Source organism: Scyliorhinus torazame, chromosome 5 (assembly GCF_047496885.1).
Source record: "Scyliorhinus torazame isolate Kashiwa2021f chromosome 5, sScyTor2.1, whole genome shotgun sequence".
Taxonomy (NCBI): domain Eukaryota; kingdom Metazoa; phylum Chordata; class Chondrichthyes; order Carcharhiniformes; family Scyliorhinidae; genus Scyliorhinus; species Scyliorhinus torazame.
Window position 1 is genome coordinate 169,352,704 of NC_092711.1, and position 24,019 is coordinate 169,376,722.

The 24,019-nt window shown below is 48.1% G+C and overlaps 1 protein-coding gene and 1 long non-coding RNA gene across 2 annotated transcripts; both read left to right on the forward strand.

Moving 5' to 3' along the window:
* Window positions 1-24,019, forward strand: LOC140420580 (uncharacterized). Its single transcript, XR_011946456.1, has 2 exons — window positions 1-132; window positions 23,138-24,019. It is a non-coding gene; the product is annotated as an uncharacterized lncRNA (long non-coding RNA).
* LOC140420579 (uncharacterized) lies at window positions 127-4,254 on the forward strand. Its single transcript, XM_072504576.1, has 2 exons — window positions 127-554; window positions 1,429-4,254. The coding sequence occupies exon 2, from the start codon at window positions 1,783-1,785 to the stop codon at window positions 2,935-2,937; it is 1,155 nt and encodes a 384-aa protein (XP_072360677.1). The 5' UTR covers window positions 127-554; window positions 1,429-1,782; the 3' UTR covers window positions 2,938-4,254.

A 24,019-nucleotide genomic window follows, 5' to 3' on the forward strand; every position in this document is an offset into this window, starting at 1 on the left:
CAGAGTTAATGAGGTGCGGGGCTGGAGGACTCAGAGAGCCGCTCGGTCCTCCAGCCAATCAAGAAAGAATGAGGGGCGGGGCTGGAGGACGGAGACAGCCGCTCGGTCCTTCAGCCAGTCAGAGTGAATGAGGTGCGGGGTCTAACATTATTGTTCTCCCCTCCCCATCAATTAATTTGGGCATTAACTTGAGCCTGGACCTGGGAAAGAATTTCCCGAACCAGAATCAGGGAGCTGACAACTATTCATCAGGGTTTTGTGGCTCCACAGAGTATTTCCAAATCCTCCCACCCACTTCGCTCGGGCTCTCCAAAACGAACAGGCCCATTAATCCGAATGCGCATGCTCCAAACACCGACAATGCCGCATGCGTCAACCAGTAATGCGCATGTGCAGAGAAGAGCCCACCCACTGACTTCCCGCTGAAATGCTGACCAATGGAAAGAGTGGGCCACCGGAAGGACTTTGGCTCTCCTGCCATTCTGAGCGCGGGCTTTGTGTGAATGAATATTGAGCTTTACCCAGACTGATACTTCCTCCTGTCTCCAACATCTGTGAGTAAAATACTTTATTTTCTCCCCCTTTCCATTTATTTTCTCATTCTGATTTTAATTGGTCACTTGCAGCAACTGAAGGGAAATGAAGTGAATCCAGGGAGGGTGCAGACTCTGCAAAGCTTGGCCCAGGTCTCTCTCTCTCTTAAAAACATTGACATTCTTTGCTCCCTCAGCTTGACATTTATTTGTCTGGTTAAAAAGATGGTACCTTTTATGATTCGCCGGACCCGAGAACACCAAGCTCACCTGTCTGTCATCCCCGAGAACATAACCACACAACCTAGTCCTAGTCAGATGTGCCCTGTGCACCACCTTGAACTGAGTCAAGCTCCACCTAACACACAAGGAGGTTGTGTTGACCCTGTACAGTCTCACTCCACACTTCATCGAAAGAGCTGCCCCGTGCCCTGCAACCCTTTACCGTTTCGTCCATTTTTGCCAATATCAATCGAATAGGAGCTGGGGGCTCCTCGATTGATATAGGGAGATCCTCGGTGATAGTCGGCTGTTGCCAAGATGCCCATGAGCATCTCAACTGAAGACACTATAACTTTCGCTTCGGCAGGGGGTGCCGCCATTTTGTTTCCAATGAGCCTGGAAAAGAATCTGAAACAGATTTGATTCTTTGCCCGCTGGCTTCTTCAAACTTGGTTCTTGGACATTGCCACAGTATGGGAGCTTTATCCCATTGACGAATTTGAAATATCCCCAAACCCCCTCAAATACAGAGTGAAAAAGATGGAAAACAAAGTCCCCTGATGAGAGCTGCCTCATATGCGGCCGCTCCCGACATGTCGCAACCAAAGTCCCCGTCCATTCTGAATTTCTGTCCTGTACTGACACTGATGTCTTTTGTAAATTGTTTTTACAGGATATTAGAAAAGTAGGAATTACAGACAGATATCTCAAACTAAACGTCTCGATCAGACTGAGTCACTCGATTCATCAGGGCCTGAACATCATCAGACTTTGAATCTAGAAGGAGAAATGTTTGCCTCGTCTGTCAACTTGAGAAGATTTTAAACATCAATATGACTGGAAAAGCACCAAGACACACACACCCGAGTGAGAGTGTTCCAGAGCACTGACTGTGGAAAGAGCTTTAACCAGATACACAGCCTGAAAAAACATCACACCATTCACAGCGGGGAGAGACCGTACACGTGTTCTGTGTGTGAACAAGGCGTCAACTGATTGTCTGGAGAGACACGAGGAGACCCAAAATATGGAGAAACGATGGAAATGTGGGGACTGTGGGAAGGGATTCAGAGTCCCATCTGCGCTGGAGATTCATCGACGCATTCACACTGGGGAGAGGCCATTCACCTGCTCTCAGTGTGAGAAGGGATTCACTCAGTATTCTGACCTGCAGACACACCAGCGAGTTCACACCGGGGAGAAGCCGTTCACCTGCGCTCAGTGTGATAAAGGATTCAGTCAGTTATCCAGTCTGCGGACACACCAGCGAGTTCACACTGGAGAGAGGCCATTCACCTGCTCTCAGTGTGGGGAGGGATTCATTCAGTTGATCAGCCTGCAGATACACGAGCGAGTTCATACCGGCGAGTGGCCGTTCACCTGCTCTCAGTGTGGGAAGGGATTCATTTCCTCATCCAACCTGCAGATACACCAGCGAGTTCACACTGGGGAGAGGCCGTTTACCTGCTCTCAGTGTGGGAATGGATTCATTTCCTCATCCAACCTGCAGATACACCAGCGAGTTCACACTGGGGAGAAGTCGTTTACCTGCTCTCCGTGTGGGAAGGGATTCACTCAGTTGATCAGCCTGCAGATACACCAGCGAGTTCACACTGGGGAGAGATCATTCACCTGCTCTCAGTGTGGGAAGGGATTCACTCGGTTAGACAACCTGCAGACACACCAGCGAGTTCACACTGGGGAGAGGCCGTTCACCTGCTCCCAGTGTGGGAAGAGATTCACTCGGTTATCCCACCTGCAGACACACCAGCGCGTTCACACTGGGGAGAAGCCATTCACCTGCTCTCAGTGTAGGAAGACATTCACTCATATGTCCAGCCTGCAGACACACCAGCAAGTTCACACTGGGGAGAGACCATTCACCTGTTCTCAGTGTGGGAATAGATTCACTTTGTTATCCAACCTGCGGCACACCGTCGCGTTCACACTGGGGAGAAACCATTCACCTGCTCTCAGTGTGGGAAGGGATTCACTCGGTTATCCAACATACAGAGACACCAGCGAGTTCACACTGGGGAGAGGCCATTCACCTGCTCTCCATGTGGGAAGGGATTCACTCAGTTATCCCATCTGCAGGCACATCAGCGAGTTCACACTGGGGAGAGTTTGTTCACCTGCTCTGAATGTGGGAAGGGATTCAGTGATTCATCGCAGCTGCTGAGACACAAACAAGGTCACAAGTGATTGGACTACATTTTGTTCATTCTGACAGTTGGTCAATGGGGATGGTTGGAGAGTTTCCTCTGCTGGACTGGCCGGTCTCACGACTTTGACTCCAGTGGGCTGTTGCTCTTTGAGCCTTGTTGCGAATACCTGGTTTCGCATTTCACAAGGATCACAGATTGAAAGTTGGTTTGGAAATTGGAGCTGTTTCCTTCCCATTTCTGTTTGGATCCCCCTAAAGCATGCCACCTTGCCATGGAGATGGGCCATGGAGGGTACATGGTTCTTTTGTTTAATTTATCTCTGTGTTTCTCGCAGAAGACAATGATCAAGGTATGGGGGCAGGTTGTCTGACATGGACTGAGAAACAACATTAAATGGTGTGATGGGAGACAGGCAATAACTAATATTTCAGGGGATTGGTTAGCTCAGTTGGCTGGAAGGCTGGTTTGTGATACTGAGCGACACCAACAGCGTGGGTTCTACTCCGTACCGGCTGAGGTCATCCATGAAGGCCCTGCCTCCTCAACATTGCCCCTCGTCTGAGGTGTGGTGACCCTCAGATTAAATCACCACCAGTCAGCTCTCTCTCTCTCACAAAGGGGGATGCTCTTCCGGAATTCTGACAATGGTACCAGCCAGGAACAGGGTTAAGATAAGGGAGTTATGTATACTCAAGACCCAAGGACGGTCGATGAGGTGGTCTGGAAGGCATCATGAGTTCATGAGTAACCCCCTAGCTGTCCATGAGCTGATCACGCAGTTCCCTGCTGCCCAGTAACCACTTTCATTGGATCTACCAGTCAATGTGTGCAGTCTATAATTATTGTGATTGGATCGTGTCCGGCTGAGTTGGGCTGACTAACTATTTGAAATTGTATAAAAAATGATGATTCCCTTTGTTTAGTGGAGAGGTATCTGCCTTTGCCCAGAGACTTACTCCCCGCCGGTGTTACAACAATAAACTGTTTGATGTTTGAAGCAGACCTGAATGTCGAGGGATTCTTTTGGATTCATTCATGCTAACAAAAGCATAACCTACTTTTGTATTCAATTCCCCCACAATAAACAATAACATTCTATTAGCTTTCCGAATTACTTGCTGTACCTGTATACTCACCTTTTATGATTCATGCTCTTAGACACCCAGATCCCTCTGAATCTCAAAGCTCTGCAATCTCTCACCATTTCGATAAAATGCTTTTTTATTCTTTCTGCCAACATTGAAAATTTTACATTTTCCCACGTTGTTCTCCATTTCCCAGATCTTCTCCCACGCACGTAACCTATCTATATCCCTTCGTAATCTCCTTGTGTCCCCTTCACAATTTACTTACCTACCTACCTTTGCAACATTGGAGCAGGACTTGGCCATTCAGCCCGTCGAGCCTGCTCCACCATTCAATACGATCGTGGCCGATCAACCACTTCAATGCCTTTCCCCCCACACTATCCCCATATCCCTTTGTGTTATTGGTATTTAGATATCTGTCAGTCTCTGCTTTAAACACACTCAGTGACTGAGCTCCCACAGCCCTCTGGGATAGAGAATTCCAAAGATTCACAACCCTCTGAGTAAAGAAATGTCTCCTCCAAGACCCGTCCTAAGTGGCTTCCCCCTTATTTTGAAATTGTGTCCCCTCGTTCCAGACTCTCCAACCAGGGGAAACACCTCACCTGTACCCAACCTGTCTATTCCTTTATGGATTTTGTAGGTTTCATTGAGGTCACTTCTCATTATTTGAAACTCTAGAGAACACAGGTCAGATTTCCCCAATCTCTCCTCAAAGGGCAGTCCTGCCATCCCCGGAACAAGTCTGGTGAACCTTTGTTGCCCTTTCCCTCTGGCGACAAGGGCAGTAAAACTGCACACAGTCCTCCAGCTGCGGTCTGACCAAGGTTCTATACAACAGGTACATTCTGGACAGTCTCATGACTTTGCATTTATTTTATCCTGCATTGTATGGGGGAGCCAGTGGCCTAGTGGTATTGCCGCTGGACTAGTAATCCAAAGACCCAGGTATTATTCTGGGGTTCGAATCCCACCAGGACAGATGGTGAAATTTGAATTCAATAAAAATTTGGAATTAAAAGTCTAATGATGACCATGAAATCATTGTTGATTGTTGTAAAAACCCATCTGTTTACTAATGTCCTTTAGTGAAGGAAATCTGCCATCCTTACACGGTCTGGCCCACATGTGACTCCAGAGACACACAGATGTGGTTGACTCTTAACTGTCCCCCACTGTAATGACCGAGCAAGCCACTCAGTTCAAGGGCAATTATGAATGGGTAACAAATGCCTCCATCCCAAGAAAAAAGTTTTATCAGGTGGATCTAAAATAAATACATTTGTCTCTGTTCCATTGAGTCTACAGCACAGGGCCAGGCCAGTCAGCTCAATTGGTCTCTGTCAGTATTTATGCTCCACGTGAGCCTCCACCCAGCCCTCTTCATCTCCCCCCAGCAGCATATCCTTCTATTCCTTTCTCCCTCTCAAGATACAGCTGTTCATGCAGCATTCATGCTGTTCACCTCAACCACTCACTGTGGTAGCGAGATCCACATTCTCACAACTCGCTGGATGAAGAGGTTTCACTTGAAATCCCTATTGGATTATTGAACCCTTGAAAATGCACGCAGCATTTGACAGAGATTGGATGAATTGTCAGCGCAGATGGGGCAGCACGGTGGCGCAGTGGTTAGCAGAGCTGCCTCACGACGCCGAGGTCCCAGGTTTGATCCTGGCTCTGGGTCACTGTCATGTGGAGTTTGCACATTCTCCCCATGTTTGCGTGGGTTGCACCCTCACAACCCAAAGATGTGCAGGGTAGGTGGATTGGCCACGCTAAATTGCCCCTTAATTGGAAAAAATGAATTGGGTACTCTAAATTATAAAAAAAGAATTGTCAGCACGGATAGAGATAAATGTGTGTCCTGATAGACATTACAGAGACTTGTTTGAAAGGTGACCAAGGCTGGAATCTAAATGTTGAAGGGTATTTGACATATTGGAATGCATGAAGCTCGGAAAAGATGATGGGATTGCTCCTGTTCATAAAGGACTACATTAGTTCAGTACTGAGAGATCAACTTCGCCTGACAGTTCAGGGTGTGGAATCAGCTTTGCTCGAGATAAGAAATAATAAGTTACAAGGTCTCATGTGAGTAGTTAATGGGCCTCCTAACAGTAGTTACATTGTAGGTAGAGTGTACAGGAAGTATTAAATAAGGCTTGTAATTAATGTACCACAATAATCATGGGTGACTTTAATCGAATATAGATTGGGAGAGTCAGATAGGCAGAGATAGCCTGGAACATCGGTTAATAAAGATTTTGGGGGAGAATTTCTTGGAGCAGTTCCTTCTGGAGCCAACCAGGGAGCAGTCTATCCGAGACCTCCGTGTGCAGTGAGACAGGCTTAATCAATAAATACGTGGTGATGGAGCATCTATGTAACAGTGATCATAATACTGCACATTTTCCCCGTATCTGCGTGGGTTTCGTCCGGGTGCTCCGGTTTCCTCCCACAAGTCCTGAAAGACCTGCTGTTAGGTAATTTGGACATTCTGAATTCTCCCTCTGTGTACCTGAACAGGCGGTGGAATATGGCGACTAGGGGCTTTTCACAGTAACTTCATTGCAGTGTTAATGCAAGCCTACTTGTGACAATAAAGATTATTATGTCAGTCAATGTTTATTCATTTTAATAGTTCGGTTTTAGTTATGTTCAGTTATCACAGAATCAAAGTGTATGAATCAATTCACTCAATACGGTATCTCACTCTGAGTCTCTGTATTCAGGTGCACTCGTCCTTGACAAGTGACTTGTGCCATATTGTCTTCGGCCAAAGTAGGTTTAATTTTATGGTTTTACCACAAGACTAATGATGAATGAGAATCTCTGTTATTGCAGGATTTGACTAAACAGCTTGCTTGTAATGCAGAACAAGACCAGCAGCGCGGGTTCAATTCCCGTACCGGCTCCCCGAACAGGCGCCGGAATGTGGCGACTAGGGGCTTTTCACAGTAACTTCATTGAAGCCTACTTGTGACAATAAGCGATTATTATTATTACTACGTGTCGATGCTAGAGAAATGCTGTCTTAAATTGTATTTGCTTTTTAACTTATTGCAAAATAGTCACTTTCCTTCAAATTGTACAACAGATTTTCTCCATTATTGTTGTTTTATCAGTTTTTGTAATGGTGTTGTAGTTATGTCGTTTCTGGGACTTTTATTTCTTGTGAACATGTAATTTATGAACAGAAAATGATATTTTGTAACGTGTATCTTGCTACTCGAACTTTAGCACACCGATCACCGTTACAAATTTATTTTCTGTGTTCAGTAGGAATTGCTGTATTAGTTTAAATTTGTGTATCTTGTGCACTTTCAGTTATTTGTATTTAAGTAACTTGCTTCAGTCATTGGCAATCACTAAGTTACACATGACACCTGAAGATGTATCATCTCAGCACGGTGGCAAATGGCGAGCACAACCTCGTCACAGCGCCAGGGACCTGGGTTCAATTCTGGCCTTGCGTCAATGTCTGTGTGGAGTTTGCACGTTGTCCCTGTATCTGCGTGGGTTTCTTCTGGGTGCTCCGGTGTCCTCCAACAGTCCAACGGTGTGCAGGTTAGGTGGGGTTATGGGGATAGGGTGGGGGAGTGGGCCGAGATAAGGTGCTCTTTCAGAGGGCCGGTGCAGACTTGAGGGGCTAAATGGCCTCTTTCTGCACTGTAGGGATTCAGTGGTGCTATGGTATCAGTTAGGACGATGAGCCTGACGAATATTAATCATGAGGAAGTGACACCACAATGAGAAAGTGACATCACACATCAGCAAGGTGACCAATATCCTTCAGAGACCAATCAGACATTGATCGTATCCCATTTAACCAATCAGGGACTGATCATGGGCTACTTGGGCCAATCAGAATCACAGGATATTACCAGCCATGCGTAGAGGTAGGTACTAGAAAGGGTTAATGAGCTACAATTCTCTGGAGCTCCATGCCCAACACAACATGAAGCAAGAGGATAGACTTCAGCCAATAGAACAAGAGACAGCTCCACAGTCACCTGGAAGCTGAGAGCTGGTGATCCAGAGTGAACGGACTGATCCACTGCCTTTGTTAATTATTGTGATTTTGTACTTATTACAATTAATTAACTTAATAAATTCTGTGACAATATTCTTGTACCTGGAATCGTCTGTAACTAGTCAGGAACTGCAGGTAAGTTTCACAACACAGTCTGACGTGTAATTTGAGTGTTACAATTGAGATTGGAGCCAAACCCAGATCTTACAATAGGATCGAATTTCACATTTCATTTGGGTATCCTGCACTAACAGTGATGGCTTTTGTAAACTTTTACAGGATATTAGAAGGGGAGGAGTTACAGACAGAAATTTCACACCAAACATCACATCAAGATGTGACAGAGTCACTCGATTCATGGCAGCTGAATATCATCGACCTTTGAATTTAGAATGAGAAATGTTTGTTCTTCTGCTGAAATAGATCCTTCAACATCACTCAGTGTACAGACACTGAGCCAGGCTCATCCGAGTGAGGCATCACTAAAGAAATCCATTTTATATTTTGCGGCTCACCCAAAGATGGAAATTTCAATGCACATTTCTCCATCTTGTATTTTTTAATGTTTTGTTCGCCCGTTAAATATCCTCGACCTGTGGACGTTTCATTACAGAACTCAGCTCGAAAACTTGTATCCGGCCTTGCCTGTGGGCCCCATTCGTCAATTCAACTTTGCAGCAGCTCAGTCCCAGCTTTGGAAACATCTTCATCTTTCTGTGAGGCCCCGGCCCCATTGACTGTGACAGGGTTCATACTGTCTCCGTGAGATTGTTGATGTAAAATCACGTCAGACCCACACTGCCCGATTTCCAATCCAATTTATTTAAAGGTCCCAGAAGCCTGACTCCAACCTTAAATGTTGTTCTGATCCTGTCCGTGACATTGGTTTGGAACTCACTAGTACCACCACATAGGCAGTCATCAACATGCATCATAAAGATGCCCAAGAGTTTCCTGCCATGGTACCAATAAAGCACGGCAGCTTCTGCCTTCAGGTAGAGACAACCCGACTTGAACAAAACTGATCTAACTGAGAAGTGCCATACACTCTAAAATATTGTTCAAAACATCGTTCAAAACATAGACAAACTTATTGAACTTCCAAAGTCTTCCGTACATCTGGCACCTTAGGAGGTTGCAGAAACACTGACCCTCTGGAGGTGATCCCCCAGCGCAAATGCAGCTTTTATGTTTCTTGACTGAAAGTTCCGGGAAAATGTAACGAAAAGGGCCAAAGAAATTTCAAAATGACCTTTCCCGCTGTGGGCAAGTCCACTCTGACCTCTTTATCTCGCAAAGCTTGTTCAAATCCCTGCGCCACTAACCTCACCTTGGGCCTTATAAGTGCCATCCGGTTGGACCTTGTCTGTGCAGATCCATCGATGTGATGATGCTGGCTGACCCCTATCTGGGACCTCTGAACACACGCCTTACTCTGTCCAACTGCCGAACTCTTTCTGTTTCACCTCCAGTACGGCTTTATCCCCTCATATTTTGGCAGCTACAAAACCCTCTCGGTCACGGGGACTTCAGTATCGCCCCCAAACATATCCTTGGTATAAAACCGACAATTCCCTGCCTGAAATGTTCCAGTTATTGAAATTACATTGAATGAATGTCAAAGAAACAGACCAGAAACAGCTCCCTGAGGTTTTGAGGAGTCCCCAGTGGTCAGTCAGACTGAACTAAACACGGGTGGTATAAAACAAACAATACTCACCCCGGTATCTGCTGTCCACAGGGACTTTCCTTTAATCAGAGCCGTCAGTGGATCCTGTTCCTGACACCAGGTTGTTGTGGGACAAATGTCACTCGGAGCCCAGAGTTGGTTAAAGTTTGGGAATCTTTATTACAAACATGCAGGGAATGCTTCAGCGAACCGAATCATCTCTAGGAGTAGTTACAATAACACACGTATACACAGTACAGTTGCAGCTGTTTTGTCTGTAAGTTAGTGGGAAAGTACAGGACGTAAAGGAAACAACTCGAAAATATCTCACTTATTGGCTATAGTGACTTCATCTCTCACAAAACACATCTCGGAAAACAATAGCCAGACAAGTAATCCAGAGACCCAGGGTAATGCAATAGGGATCCAGGTTCGGCAGATGGTGAAATTTAAATTAATTAAAAATCTGGAATTAAAAGTCATCGATGACCATGAAAGCATTGTCGATAGTTGTAAAAACCCATCTGGTTTCTTTTAGATCCACCTGTAGTGGGGGGAATAACACTCTTTACTATCCAGGATAAAATAAATGTACTCCAGCCTTTGTGGATCATTTCAGTGGAAATGTGCTCTCCCAGGCTCAAAGGGCATCAGCCCACTGGAAGCAAAGTTGTGAGATCAGCCAGTCCAGCAGAAAGAAACCCTCCGACTCTCCCACTTCACCAAGTGTCAGAATGAACAAAGTTTGATCTGATTAAATTTATTCACGTGCACCGAGGTACAGTGAAACGTATTGTTCTGCGTACAATACAGACAGATCATTTTATACATAACAAAACATGGGACATATGATAAATACACAATTTAAATACGTAGACATCGGGTGAAGTATACGGGTCATTCAGGAGTCTGGTAACAGCGGAATGAAGCTGTTTTGAATCTATTACGTGTTCTCAGACTTTTGTATCACCTGCCCAATGGAAGAGATTGGAAAAGAGAATAACCTCGGTGAAAGGGTCTTTAATTTTGCTGCCCGCTTTCCCAAAGCAGCGGGAGGTGTAGACAGAGTCAATGGATGGGAGGCGGGTTTGTGTGAGGGACTGGGCTGTGTTCACAACTCTCTGTAGTTTCTTACAGTCTTGGGCTGAGCAGTTGCCATACCAAGTGTCATGGGAGTGTCCCTTTCAGAAATGTTTTTGTCTTATCACATGGCTTCAGTGATGTCATTGGGTGGAGCTGGGCTGTGGCACTGGGAGTTGGTTTTACTTCTGCTTTGGTTTGGGGCTGTTTTGTGGCTCTGAGTTTTTTGCTTTCGCTTTCACATTTTTGGCTGCTGTACTCAGAAAGAGGAGTATTTTGGCCTGTCTCTCTATCTTCATTTTAAAAGCTGTTTCTAGTCTGCTTGATAACTTGAAAATAAACAATTGCTTTCTGGAAGGAATTCAAACCTGTTGTTTTGGAAAGGAAACAAGAGCATCCAAACCAGGTCTTGAGTGCTGTGTGCTGGGCCACACCTTTGAAAAGGAGGTACTGGTTTATGGGATCTTGTTATTAAATTGGAACAGTTAAAGGGGGGAATTTATTAAGGGTTATACATAGATTACTGTAGCTGTGTGGGGTATTTATGCTTGTAATTGATAAAAATGCTTACTGTGTGTGTTTATAAAATGGTAACTAAATTTGTAGAATAAAGCTTGTTTTGATTAAAAGTGGTGAAGGCCTCTGTTGAATAACCCCTGAAAGGCAGCCCTTGTGCTCATCAGAACCAAAATCAATAAACAATTGTAGGTCAGGTGAACTCCATGATATACTTTGGAGTTTTCTAAACCCTGGCCCATAACACAAGCTGTGATGCAGCCAGATAAGATGTTTTCTATGGTGCTCCTGTAAAAATTGGTAAAAGTCAATGATAATAATCTTCATAATTACCACAAGTAGGCTTACATTAACGCTGTAATGAAGTTACTGTGAAAATCCCCTAGTCGCCACACTCTGGCGCTTGTTCGGGTTCACGGAGGGAGAATTCAGAATGTCCAATTCACCTGACAAGCATGTCTTTCGGGACTTGTGGGAGGAAACCGGAGCACCCGGAGGAAACCCACACAGACACGGGGAGAACGTGCAGACTCTGCACAGACAATGACCCAAGCGGGAATCAAACCTGGGACGCTGGCGCTGTGAAGCAACAATGCTAACCACTGTGCTAACCATGCCACCCATGTGGCAATCGGTGTGGACATGCTGAATTTCCTTTGTTTCCTGTGGAAGTATATGTTTCTTGGTCGTAGCGTCGATGTGGGTGGACCAGGACAGAATGCTGGTGATGTGCACACCTCGGAATTTGAAGCTGCTAACCATCTCCACCTCAGCCCCATTAATGCAGACAGGGGTGTGTACAATATTTTGCTTCCGGAAGTCAATGATCAGCTCCTTAGTTTTGCTGACATTGAGGGAGATATTGTTGTCATTACACCATGCCACTAGGTTCTCTATCTCCCTCCTGGACTCTGTCTCATCGTTGTTTGATATCCGAACCATTACGTTGTGTCATCAGCAAACTTGTAGATGGAGCGGGAGCCAAATTTTGCCACACAGTCGTGTGTGTATCATGAGTGTAGTAGGGGGCTAAGTACGCAGCCTTGTGGGGCCTCGGTATTGAAGACTATCATGAAGGAGTTGTTGTTGTTTATCCTTACTGATTGTGGTCTATGTACTAGGAAGTCGAGGATCCAGTTGCAGAGGGAGGAGCAAAGCCCAGGATTTTGGAGTTTCAATATGACCTTGGCTGGGATTATGGTGTTGAAGGTGGAGCTGTTCCCCCGGGTGTGGAGACCTGGATAAATGACATGGCAGGGTTTATAAAGCTGGAACGGATTAAGTTCGTCCTAAGGGGGTCGGCTCAAGGGTTCACCAGGCGGTGGCAACCGTTCGTCGAATACCTCACAGAAAGATAGAGGGAATGGAAAAGAAGAAGACAGCAGCAGCAACCCGGGGGGGGGGGGGGGGGGGGCAGGAACCAGAGAGATTCTCAGGGATGTTAATATATAAGTATAATATGTATAGGTTGTTGTTATAGATAATTGTATATTGGACGGTGAAAACATATTTTTGGAGACTATTTATTTGGGACAAGGCAGTTGCCATTTAGTTTTGTTTTTGTTTTGTTTTTTTGTTTATATATTATTTATTTCTTGTTTATAAAACTGGCCATTGTTATTTATATTGTGATATTACTGTGTAAAGGATACACAATGTACTGTGATGGTTGGCCAAAAATTTTCAATAAAGTATTTAAAAAAAAAAAGAAGGTGGAGCTGTAGTCAATGAATAGGAGTCTGACGTAGGAGACCTTGTGGTCAAGATGATCCAGGGGCGAGTATAGGGCCAGGGAGATGGTGTCTGCTGCGGACCGGTTATGGTGGTATGCGAATTGCAGTGGATCAAGGAATGCTGGGAGTATGGAGTTGATGTATTCAGCATCTCGAAGCACTTAACAATGATCAATGTCAAGGCCACCGGATGGTAGTCTTGAAACAGGTGGGAACCTCGGAACGGAGTAGGGACAGGATGAGGATGTCCGCGAACACACCTGCCAGTTGGTCCGTGCAGGATCTGGGTGTACGACCAGGGATCTCGTCAAGACCCATCACTTTCGAGACTTCCGGTTGCGGCGATGCCCAGCTAAGCCGCACGTTTCGGCGGCTCCAGCTCAAACGGACCTTCGGGCTCTTTTAAGAGCCCCAGCGGGGAATTTTTTCAAGACGGAACCCGGTGTGGGGTGAGATAACAGGGAGTCCCCCCCAACGAAAGAGAAAAATGTCGGCGGCGGCTACATCGCGAAGAATCCTCGAGGATAGGGACAGGAGGAAAAAAGGAGCAAGATGGCGGCGGAGAAAGCCTAGGCGACATGGGGCCCGACCAAGACGAATTTTTAAGACGGTGTGTGGAGCTACTTAAGAAGGAGGTGCTGACCCCAATGCTACAGGCAATTGAGGGGCTTAAGGAGGCACAAAAGACCCAGGAGACGGAGCTCCGCGTGGTGGAGCAGAAGGTGACGGATAACAAAGACGAGATCCTGGGCCTGGCGGTCAAAATGCAGACGCACGAGGCGCTCCACAAAAAGTGCATTGAAAGAATTGAAGCCCTAGAAAATAGAGCACGGAGAAAGAACCTTCGGATCCTGGGTATCCCCGAGGGAGTGGAAGGAGCGGACTGCGGGGCTTACGTGAGCACGATGCTAAGCTCGCTGATGGGAGCTGAGGCCCCCTCGGGCCCCTTGGAAGTGGAGGGGGCTCATCGGGTCCCTGCGAGGAGACCAAAGGCGGGAGAACCACCTAGGGTGACAATCGTGCGATTTCATTGCTTCAATGGTAGAGAAGTGGTTCTGAGATGGGCCAAAAAGGTACAAAGTAGTAGATGGGAGAATGCGGTGGTACGGGTGTACCAGGATTGGAGTGCGGAGGTGGCGAGAAGGAGGGCGAGTTTTAATCGAGCCAAGGAGGTGCTACACAAGAAGGTGAAGTTCGGGATGCTGCAGCCAGCGCGACTATGGGTCACGTACCAGGAGAGACATCACTACTTCGAAACGGCGGAAGAAGCATGGACCTTTATTAAAAACGAGAAACTGGATCGGAACTGAGGGACTGATGTTAGAGGGGAAATGACACTGTCAATGTATATAGGGATGTGAATTGGGAAGGGGGGGACACTAAGAAATGTGGGCGCCGGTGGGGGGAAAGAAGAGACATAGGCGGGGGATGGGGAATGGGAGAGGGGCGGTAGAGGGCGCTGCGCCACAAGGGGCGGGACAACTATAGAGAATACGGGGCTTACTGTCCTTGTTCCCGCGCCAGAAAGGTGATGGCAGGAAGATAGGCGCATTGTTGATGGGAGTTCCCCACACGGGGGGGTCAAGGAGTGAGCGGGAGAAGCCGGGGTCAGTTGAAGTCAGCTGACTTTCGGAAGTAATATGGGGGGAGCAATCACGCTAGATGGGGATCTAGCGGGGTGGGGGGGGGGTAGGATAACTGGGTTGCTGCTGCAGAAATCAAAGAGGAACTGGTTAAAGAAAGGGTGGTCGGGGCTGGAATGCGCCACCTGGGGAACAGGTGGGAGCGCGGAACCGGGACGTGGGACTGGCCTAGAGAGGGTGATGGCTAGTCGACACGGGAAGGGGGCAGGTAGCCCCCCAGTGCGGCTGATCACGTGGAACGTGAGAGGCCTAAATGGACCGATTAAAAGGGCACGAGCGTTCGCGCACTTGAAAGGACTGAGGGCAGACGTGGCTATGCTTCAGGAGACGCACCTGAAGGTGGCGGACCAAGTTAGGTTAAGGAAAGGATGGGTGGGACAGGTGTTCCACTCAGGGCTGGATGCAAAGAATAGAGGGGTGGCTATACTGGTGGGGAAACGGGTATCATTCAAAGCTAGGAGCATTGTAGCAGATAGCGGAGGCAGATATGTGATGGTGAGTGGCAGACTGGAGGGAACGGAGGTCGTGTTGGTTAACGTATATGCCCCGAATTGGGATGATGCGGGATTCATGAAGCGGATGCTGGGACGTATCCCAGACCTGGAGGTAGGAAACCTGATAATGGGGGGAAGACTTCAACACCGTGTTGGACCCAGGGTTAGATAGATCTAGATCTAGGACCGGAAGAAGGCCGGCAGCGGCCAAGGTGCTTCAGGGGTTTATGGACCAAATGGGGGGAGTGGATCCATGGCGATTTGTTAGGCCGAAGGCCAAGGAGTTCTCCTTCTTCTCCCATGTTCACAAGGTGTATTCCCGGATAGATTTCTTTGTTTTGGGAAGGTCGCTGATCTCGAGGGTGGAAGAAACTGAGTATTCAGCCATAGCTGTCTCAGATCATGCCCCACATTCGGTGGACCTGGAACTAGGAGAGGAGAGGGAGTAGTGTGCACTCTGGCGATTAGATGTGGGATTGCTGGCGGATGAGGGAGTCTGTGGAAGGGTGCGGGGATGTATCGAGAGATACCTGGAGGCCAATGACGACGGGGAGGTCCGAGTGGGAGTAGTATGGGAAGCACTAAAGGCGGTGGTCAGAGGAGAGCTGATCTCCATCAGGGCCCACAAAGGGAAAATAGAGGCCAAGTAAAGGGAAAGATTACTGGGGGAGATTTTAAGGGTGGATATAGAATACGCGGAGGCCCCGGAGGAAGGACTATACAGGGAGAGACGACTCCTCCAGACGGAGTTCGACCTTCTGACCACTAGGAGGGCGGAGGCGCAGTGGAGGAAGGCACAGGGGATGAGATATGAATATGGGGAAAAGGCTAGTCGCCTGTTGGCCCATCAGCTGCGAAAGAGGACATCGGCGAGGGAGATAGGGGGAATTAGAGATGAAAAGGGAGCTACGGTGCGGAAAGCAGGGAAGATAAACGAGGTGTTTAAGACCTTTTACGAAAGACTTTATAGGTCCCAACGCCCGGAGGGAAAAGAGGAGATGCGGCAGTTTTTGGACCAATTAAGGTTCCCGAGGGTGGAGGAGCAGGAGGTGGAAGGCCTGGGGGCACCAATTGGGGTGGACGAGGTTACCAAGGGGCTGGGGAACATGCAGGCAGGGAAGGCCCCGGGACCAGATGGGTTCCCGGTGGAATTTTATCGAAAATATGCGGACTTGCTGGCCCCGCTGTTGGTAAGGACTTTTAACGAGGCCAGAGAAGGGGGGGACTCTACCCCCGACAATGTCGGAGGCGACGATATCGCTAATTTTGAAGCGGGATAAAGATCCGCTGCAGTGCGGGTCCTATAGGCCTATCTCACTGCTAAATGTGGACGCCAAATTGCTAGTAAAAGGTGCTGGCAACGAGGATAGAGGATTGTGTCCCGGGGGTGGTGCACGAAGACCAGACAGGATTCGTAAAGGGGAGACAACTAAATGTCAACGTGCGACGGCTATTAGGGGTGATAATGATACCCCCAGTAGAGGGGGAGGCAGAAATAGTGGCGGCAATGGATGCAGAGAAGGCATTTGATAGGGTGGAGTGGGAGTATCTATGGGAGGTGCTGAGGAGGTTCGGGTTCGGGGACGGGTTTTATTAGCTGAGTCAAACTCCTCTATGGGGCCCCAACGGCAAGTGTGGTCACGGGTGGGCAAAGATCGGAGTATTTTCGACTATACAGGGGAACAAGACAGGGATGCCCGCTATCTCCATTACTGTTCGCGTTGGCAATTGAACCACTGGCCATGGCGCTGAGAGACTCCAGAAAATGGAGAGGGGTGATTAGAGGGGGAGAGGAACACCGAGTGTCACTCTACGCGGATGACCTACTGCTATATGTAGCGGACCCAGTGGGGGGGATGACAGAGGTCATGCAGATATTGAGGGAGTTCAGAGATTTCTCGGGATATAGGCTTAACATGGGAAAGAGTGAACTTTTTGTGATACACCCTGGGGACCAGAGTAGAGGGATAGATGGCCTACCGTTAAGGAGAGTGGAAAGAAACTTTTGATACCTGAGGATTCAGATAGCCAGGAGCTGGGGAACCTTACACAGACTTAATCTGACACGACTGGTGGAACAAATGGAAGAGGACTTCAAGAGGTGGGACATGCAGCCGCTGTCACTGGCGGGCAGAGTGCAGGCAATTAAGATGATGGTCCTCCCGAGGTTCCTATTTGTGTTCCAATGTCTCCCTATACTGATCACTAAGGCCTTTTTTTAAAAAATAGACAGGAGCATCACGAGCTTCGTGTGGGCAGGGAAGGTTCTGAGGGTAAGGAGGGGGTTCTTACAACGTAGTAGAGACAGAGGGGGACTGGCGCTGCTGAATTTGGGCGACAACTACTGGGCCGCCAATGTGGCGATGATTCGTAAATGGATGATAGAGGGAGAGGGAGCGGCGTGGAAAAGACTAGAAATGAAGTCCTGTAAAGGGACGAGTCTAGAAGCGCTGGTGACGGCGCCACTACCGCTCTCACCAAAAAAATTTACCACAAACCCAGTGGTGGCGGCAACATTAAGTATCTGGGGGCAATGGAGGCGACAGAGAGGTGTGCTGGGTGCCTTGGTGGGGTTCCCAATTAGGAACAACCATAGGTTTGCCCCAGGGAGGCTGGATGGAGGATTCCAGAGCTGGCACCAGTTGGGAATTAGGAGATTGGGAGATTTATTTATAGATGGGATGTTTGCGAGCTTGGGAGCGCTGGAGGAAAAGTATAATCTGCCCCGGGGAAATTTCTTTAGGTATATGCAGGTGAGGGCGTTCACAAGACAACAGGTGAGGGAATTTCCGTTGCTCCCGACACAGGGGATCCAGGATAGAGTGCTTTCGGGGGTGTGGGTCGGAGAGGGCAAGGTGTCAGAGATATACCGGGAGATGGTGGGCGAACTGAAAGGAAAATGGGAAGAAGAGCTCGGGGAGGAGATTGAGGAGGGTTTGTGGGCTGATGCCCTAAGCAGGGTAAATTCCTCTTCCTCGTGTGCCAGGCTTAGCCTGATCCAATTTAAGGTGCTGCATAGAGCACACATAACGGGAGCAAGGTTGGGCAGGTTCTTCGGAGTGGAGGACAAGTGTGGGAGGTGCAGCGGAAGCCCGGCAAACCACACACATATGTTTTGGTTGTGCCCGGCACTGGAGGGGTATTGGAGAGGAGTGACGGGAGTGATCTCGAAGGTGGTGAAGGTCCGGGTCAAACCAGGCTGGGGGTTAGCTTTATTTGGAGTTGCGGATGAGCCGGGAGTGCAGGAGGCGAAAGAGGCCGATGTTGTGGCCTTTGCGTCCCTAGTAGCCCGACGTAGGATATTACTCATGTGGAAGGAAGCGAAACCCCCCGGACTGGAGGCCTGGATGAACGATATGGCGGGGTTCATAAAACTGGGGCAGATTAAGTTTGCGCTGAGAGGATCGGCTGAAGGGTTCACCAGACGGTGGCAACCGTTCCTCGACTACCTAGCGGAACGTTAGAGGGAAGATAGATGACCAGCAACAGCAACCCGGGGGAGGGAGGGGGGGGGAGGGGGGAGGGAGGGGGAGGGGGGGGAGGGAGGGAGGAGGGGGAGGGAGGGGAGGGGAGGGGGGAGGGAGGGGGGAGGGAGGGGAGGGGGGAGGGGGGAGGGAGGGGAGGGGGGAGGGAGGGGAGGGGGGAGGGAGGGAGGGGGGAGGGGGGGAGGGAGGGGGGGAGGGGTAAGATGTTTGGGTTCTGGGAGGGGGGGGAGTTTCATTTTATGTTATTTGGTTAGTTTACCATGTTAGTTAGTTACTCATTGTTAGATTGTAGTTATCATGTTACTTGTACTTTTAATTTTTCTTTTGTTTGATGTGTAAGGGGAAAAAATTGTGATTGAAAAACTTTAATAAAATATATATTTTTTTAAAAAGACCCATCACTTTCCCAGGGTTCACTTTCAAGAAGGCCACTCTGACTTCAGAGACTGTGACGGTGGGTATGGGTGTGTCCAAGGCTGCTGGGGCAGTTGACAACAGTTTGTTGGTTTTCTGTTCGAAACAAGCATCGAATGCATTGAGTTTGTCGGGAAGGGGTGCACTGTTGCTGAAGATTCTACTCGGCTTTGCTTTGTAGCCCATTATGTTGTTTAAGCCCTGCCACAACCGACGACAGTCCCGGTCGTTAGTCTGTGACTCTAGCTTAGTTTGGTATCGTCACTTGGAGTCCCTGATGGCTTTGCGGAGGTCATATATAGATTTCTTGTATAGGTCAAGGTTACCTACCTTGAACACCTCAGACGTGGCCTTCAGTCGGGAGTGAATCTCCCGATTAAACCACGGTTTCTGGTTGGGTAATGTACGTACTACCTTCTTTGACACACAATCTTCTACACACTTGCTGATGAAGTCTGTGACGGTGCTGGCATACTCGTTTAGGTTGGCTGCTCAGTTCTTGAATATGGGCCAGTCCACTGACTCCAAGCAGTCACGTAGGAGCTCTTCTGTTGCCTCAGACCAGCACTGCACGACCTTCTTAACCGGATTCTCCGCTTAAGTTTCTGCTTGTATGCCGGGAGAAGGAGCACCGTCTTGTGGTCCGATTTTCCGAAGTGCGGTCGGGGATGGATCATCAGGCGCCCTTGATGTTTGTGTAGCAGTGGTCAGGGATGTGGGGCCGCTGTCCAGTTTCTCCTCAGTGTGAATGCGCTGGTGGATCATCAGTACCCGAGAGCTTTTAAACCCACTCCCACAGTCGGAGCATTTAAAGGGTCTCTCATTGGTGTGAGTGACATTGTGGCTCAGCAAGTGATGACTGAGTGAATCTTTTCCCAGTCGGAGAGGTGAACGGGCTCTCCCCGGTGTGACCTCGCGCGTGTTTCATCAGGTTGGATGAGGTTCTAAAGCTCTTTGTGCAGTGAGAGCAGCTGAACGGTCTCTCCTCAGTGTGAACGCGCTGGTGGGACATCAGTAGCGGTGAGCTTTTGAAGAGGAGATGCGTTGGTGGAATTTTTGCAGTACACTCTTGAGGTTGGCCTGGTTAAAGTCCCGGCCACGATGAACAAGGCCGCCAGGTATTCTGTTTCATTGTTATTTATAGCGGTGTACAATTCATCAAGTGCCTTCTTCACCTCCACCTGGGGTGGGATGTAGACCACCGTAATGATGGCAGAAGTGAACTCCGTGGAAGGTAGTATGGACGGTACTTCACAGTCGGGTATTCCAGGTCAGGCGAGCGATAATTCGCCAGAGTCGCCACATCCGAGCACCAGGAGGTGTTGACGAGGAGGCAAACCCCTCCATCCACTCCAGGTTCAGTCCTGGATGTGATTAACAGCAGGAATAACAGCAAAATCTAACCCGTCATCACTTGTGAAGCCTTTGGTGTCTCAGCATGTTGGATGACTGAGTGAATCCCTCCCCACAGTGAGAGCAGGTGAATGGCTTCTTTCCAGTCTGGACTCACTGGTGTGTCAACAGGGCAGATGAACCACGGAATCTCTCCCCACAATCAGAGCAGGCGTATCAACTCTCCCCAGTGTGGACTCGCTGGTGTCTCCGCAATGTGGTTATGTTCTAAACGTCTTTGTGCAGTGAGAGCAGTTGAACAGTTTCTCCTCAGTGTGAATGCGCTGATGGGACATCAGTAACTGTGAGCTTTTAAACCCACTCCCACAGTCGGAGCATTTAAAGGGTCTCTCATTGGTGTGAGTGACAATGTGGCTCAGCAAGTGATGACTGAGTGAATCTTTTCCCAGTCGGAGAGGTGAACGGGCTCTCCCCGGTGTGACCGCGCTCGTGTTTCATCAGGTTGGATGAGGATCTAAACCTCTTTGTGCAGTGAGAGCAGCTGAACGGTCTCTCCTCCGTGTGAATGCACTGGTGGGACATCAGTAGCTGTGAGGAGTTGAAACCCCTCCTGCAGTCAGAGCATTTAAAGGGCCTGCTCTTGGTGTGAGTGACATTGTGTTTCAGCAGGCTGGATAATTGAGCAAATCCCCACACACAGTGCAGATGAATGGCCTCTCACCAGTGTGAAGTCGCTGGTGTGTCTGCAGGTTGGTTAACTGAGTGAATCCCTTATCACACACAGTGCAGATGAATGGCCTCTCCCCGGTGTGAGCGCTCTGGTGTCGCTTCAGGGTGGACAACTGAGTGAATCCCTTATCACACACAGTGCAGCTGAATGGGAAAGCAGCCCTTTAATTATGAACATGAGGAAAGAGACGATCCTTTTAGCCAGACAAATAAATGTGTCAAGCTGAGGGAGCAAAGGATGTCAATGTCTTTAAGAGAGAGAGAGAGAGACCTGGGCCAACCTTTCCAGAGTCTGCACCCTCCCTGGATTCACTTCCTTTCCCTTCAGTTGCTGCAAGTCACCAATTGAAGGTGAGAATGAGAAAAGAAATGGAAAGGGGGAGAAAAGAAAGTGTTTTACTCACAGATTTTGGAGACAGGAGTCTGTGTGCATATCAAGCTCATTCAGGGTTGGGGGAACAACAGTTTTGCTGGGCAGAAACCTCCATGTCCAGCTTCCGCATTGAGACAATGGAGGAGCTTTGATTGGCGGAGAAACAGAGTCCTTCCTGTCCTCCAATCTTCCCATTGGTCACAACTCAGCGGTGTCAGCGGAGGTGAGCACCCTCTGCACATGCGCAAAGTCCCCTCTTCCTGAGACATGCGCAGTCCCGGGTCGGGGGAGAGGGAATCATCGATAGTTGGAACTGTCAGCCGGTTGCCTGGAAACCTTGTGTCGAGGGTGCGTCGGGGAGGGGGAAAAATGGACGGGGGAGGGGCTCCGTATCCGCGCACCGGGCGGTTGCGCTCAAATGCAGTGACGTCTCAGCGGAGCGGATTTATTTCCTATTGGCTGATTTAGAGGACGAGCATCTTTGTGATGTCACAATATGGAGGTTGGACAATGAGTCAGACGAAAACTTCTTCCTCTGGGCAACATCTGGGAGCAAATCAATGTCTCCCCCTTTCATCAGTAGGAGCAGAATTAGGCCATTTGGCCCATCGAGTCTGCTCCGCCATTTGATCATCACTGATCTCATCCTGGCCTTAACTCCACTGTCCTGACAGTTCTCCATAACCCTTCAACCCGATTAAAAGTCAAACTCCTCCCTAAATTTGTTCACTGTCCCAGCTCCACCACACTCTGGGGTAGTGAATTCCACAGATTCACAGCCCTTTGAAGAAGCAGCTTCTCCTCAACTCTGTTTTGAATTTGCTGCCTCTTATCGTAAGATGGCCGCACAAAGAGGCAGCAGCCGCTCCAAGTCTACTTTATCTTTCCATTTATTTTCTCATTCTGGGGGGACATTGGTGACTTGCAACAACTGAAGAGAAAGGAAGTGAATCCAGTCTGTGTGTTGCACACATTTTGAGTTCAGTAATATAGACATATTTCTGTCTGGCAGTCTGCATGGAGATTTTCAGGCCTCTCCAAGACGGGGAGCAGGGATCTGTCAGTCAGCCTGAATCAGCACCTTTAGAGAATTAGGAGGATGAATATTACAGCAGAGTGAGAATGGAGGGAGAGTGTGTTGGATGGCGATTTACAGCTTTTGAGGAATGAGAGAGGAAAGAATATTTCATAGGAACTAGAATTGTCTGTTCTTAATTTCCATTTGTTTTACAGGATATTAGATGATGATTTACTTCAGGATTTGGAAGAGTCACTTGGTTATGCGAGGCTGGGCGGCATGGTGGCACGGTGGTTAGCACTGTTGCTTCACAGCTCCAGGGTGCCAGGTTCGAATCCCAGCTTGGGTCACAGTGCAGAGTCTGCATGTTCTCCTCGTGTCTGCGTGGGGTTCCTCCGGGTGCTCCGGTTTCCTCCCACAAGTCCCGAAATGTGTGCTGTTAGGTAATTTGGACATTCTGAATTCTCCCTCAGTGTACCCGAACAGGCGCCAGGATGTGGCGACTAGGGGCTTTTCACGGTAATGTCATTGCTGTGTTAATGTAAGCCTACTTGTGACAATAAAGATTATTATTATTTATCAGGACCTGAATATCATCAGGAGAACCATCACTGCAAAAGATACTTCTGGGGTTAAGGATTGCCAGTCAGGCGAAGGAACAGAATGGAAGTAAACACAGGAACGAAGAATCACATTGGACTAGTTCCAGGAGAATTGAGTGACAACTTCAGCGATGTAACTATGGAGTGTGATTTTTGATTGTGTTAAAAGTAAGAGGGCAACATTCTATTTATAGTTTAAGGGATACGTTCCCTATAAAAATAGTGTTTAGGCATTGTTGCTTCTAGTTTGTATGTTGCAGTAAAAGTCATAAACTTGAAGTTTTTGTCTTATGATTCTTTGGTTTGTTCACTTGTTTAGAATTTATCTTTAGAAGTTACTGATCTTTTCAGAGATCTTACACAGTTGGTCTTGAGTCACAAGTTTCAACTTCCCATTTAAGCCTCAGGCAACTTCTGTCTCTCTATTGCTCATGTCAATGACAGCCCAGTAACAGAGCTGAGGGCTGGAGATGCTGTGACCCCTTGTAGGAGCTGGAATCAGCAGAAAGAAGAACCATAGTTTCTGGTTGAGTTTTGAGTGAGCTGTCCGACCATGATATATACAATAGCTAACCAGGTAATATGTTGTGATGAGGGTTTATAAACAGACCCTGGGTAGACAAGTTAACTGAAGCTGTGGGTTTGTCAGCTGTACAGTGAAACCAGGCATCCAACAGCCACAGAGACCTGTAATATTGGACACTGGGTTTAACCCTGTTCTGTATTAAACAGACCTATCTGATACGGGTTATTGTGATAGTTAATCTGACCCTTAATTCATTCAATTCCAAAAGTGAATAACATTGATTCAAGTACAGTGATTACTCTGTTAATCTGTGAATAAAGTGGTGTCAGTTCATGCA

What these genes read in the sequence shown, in the direction of transcription:
- LOC140420579 (XM_072504576.1), top strand. Translation starts at nt 1,783, where the DNA reads ATGGAGAAACGATGGAAATGTGGGGACTGTGGGAAGGGATTCAGAGTC.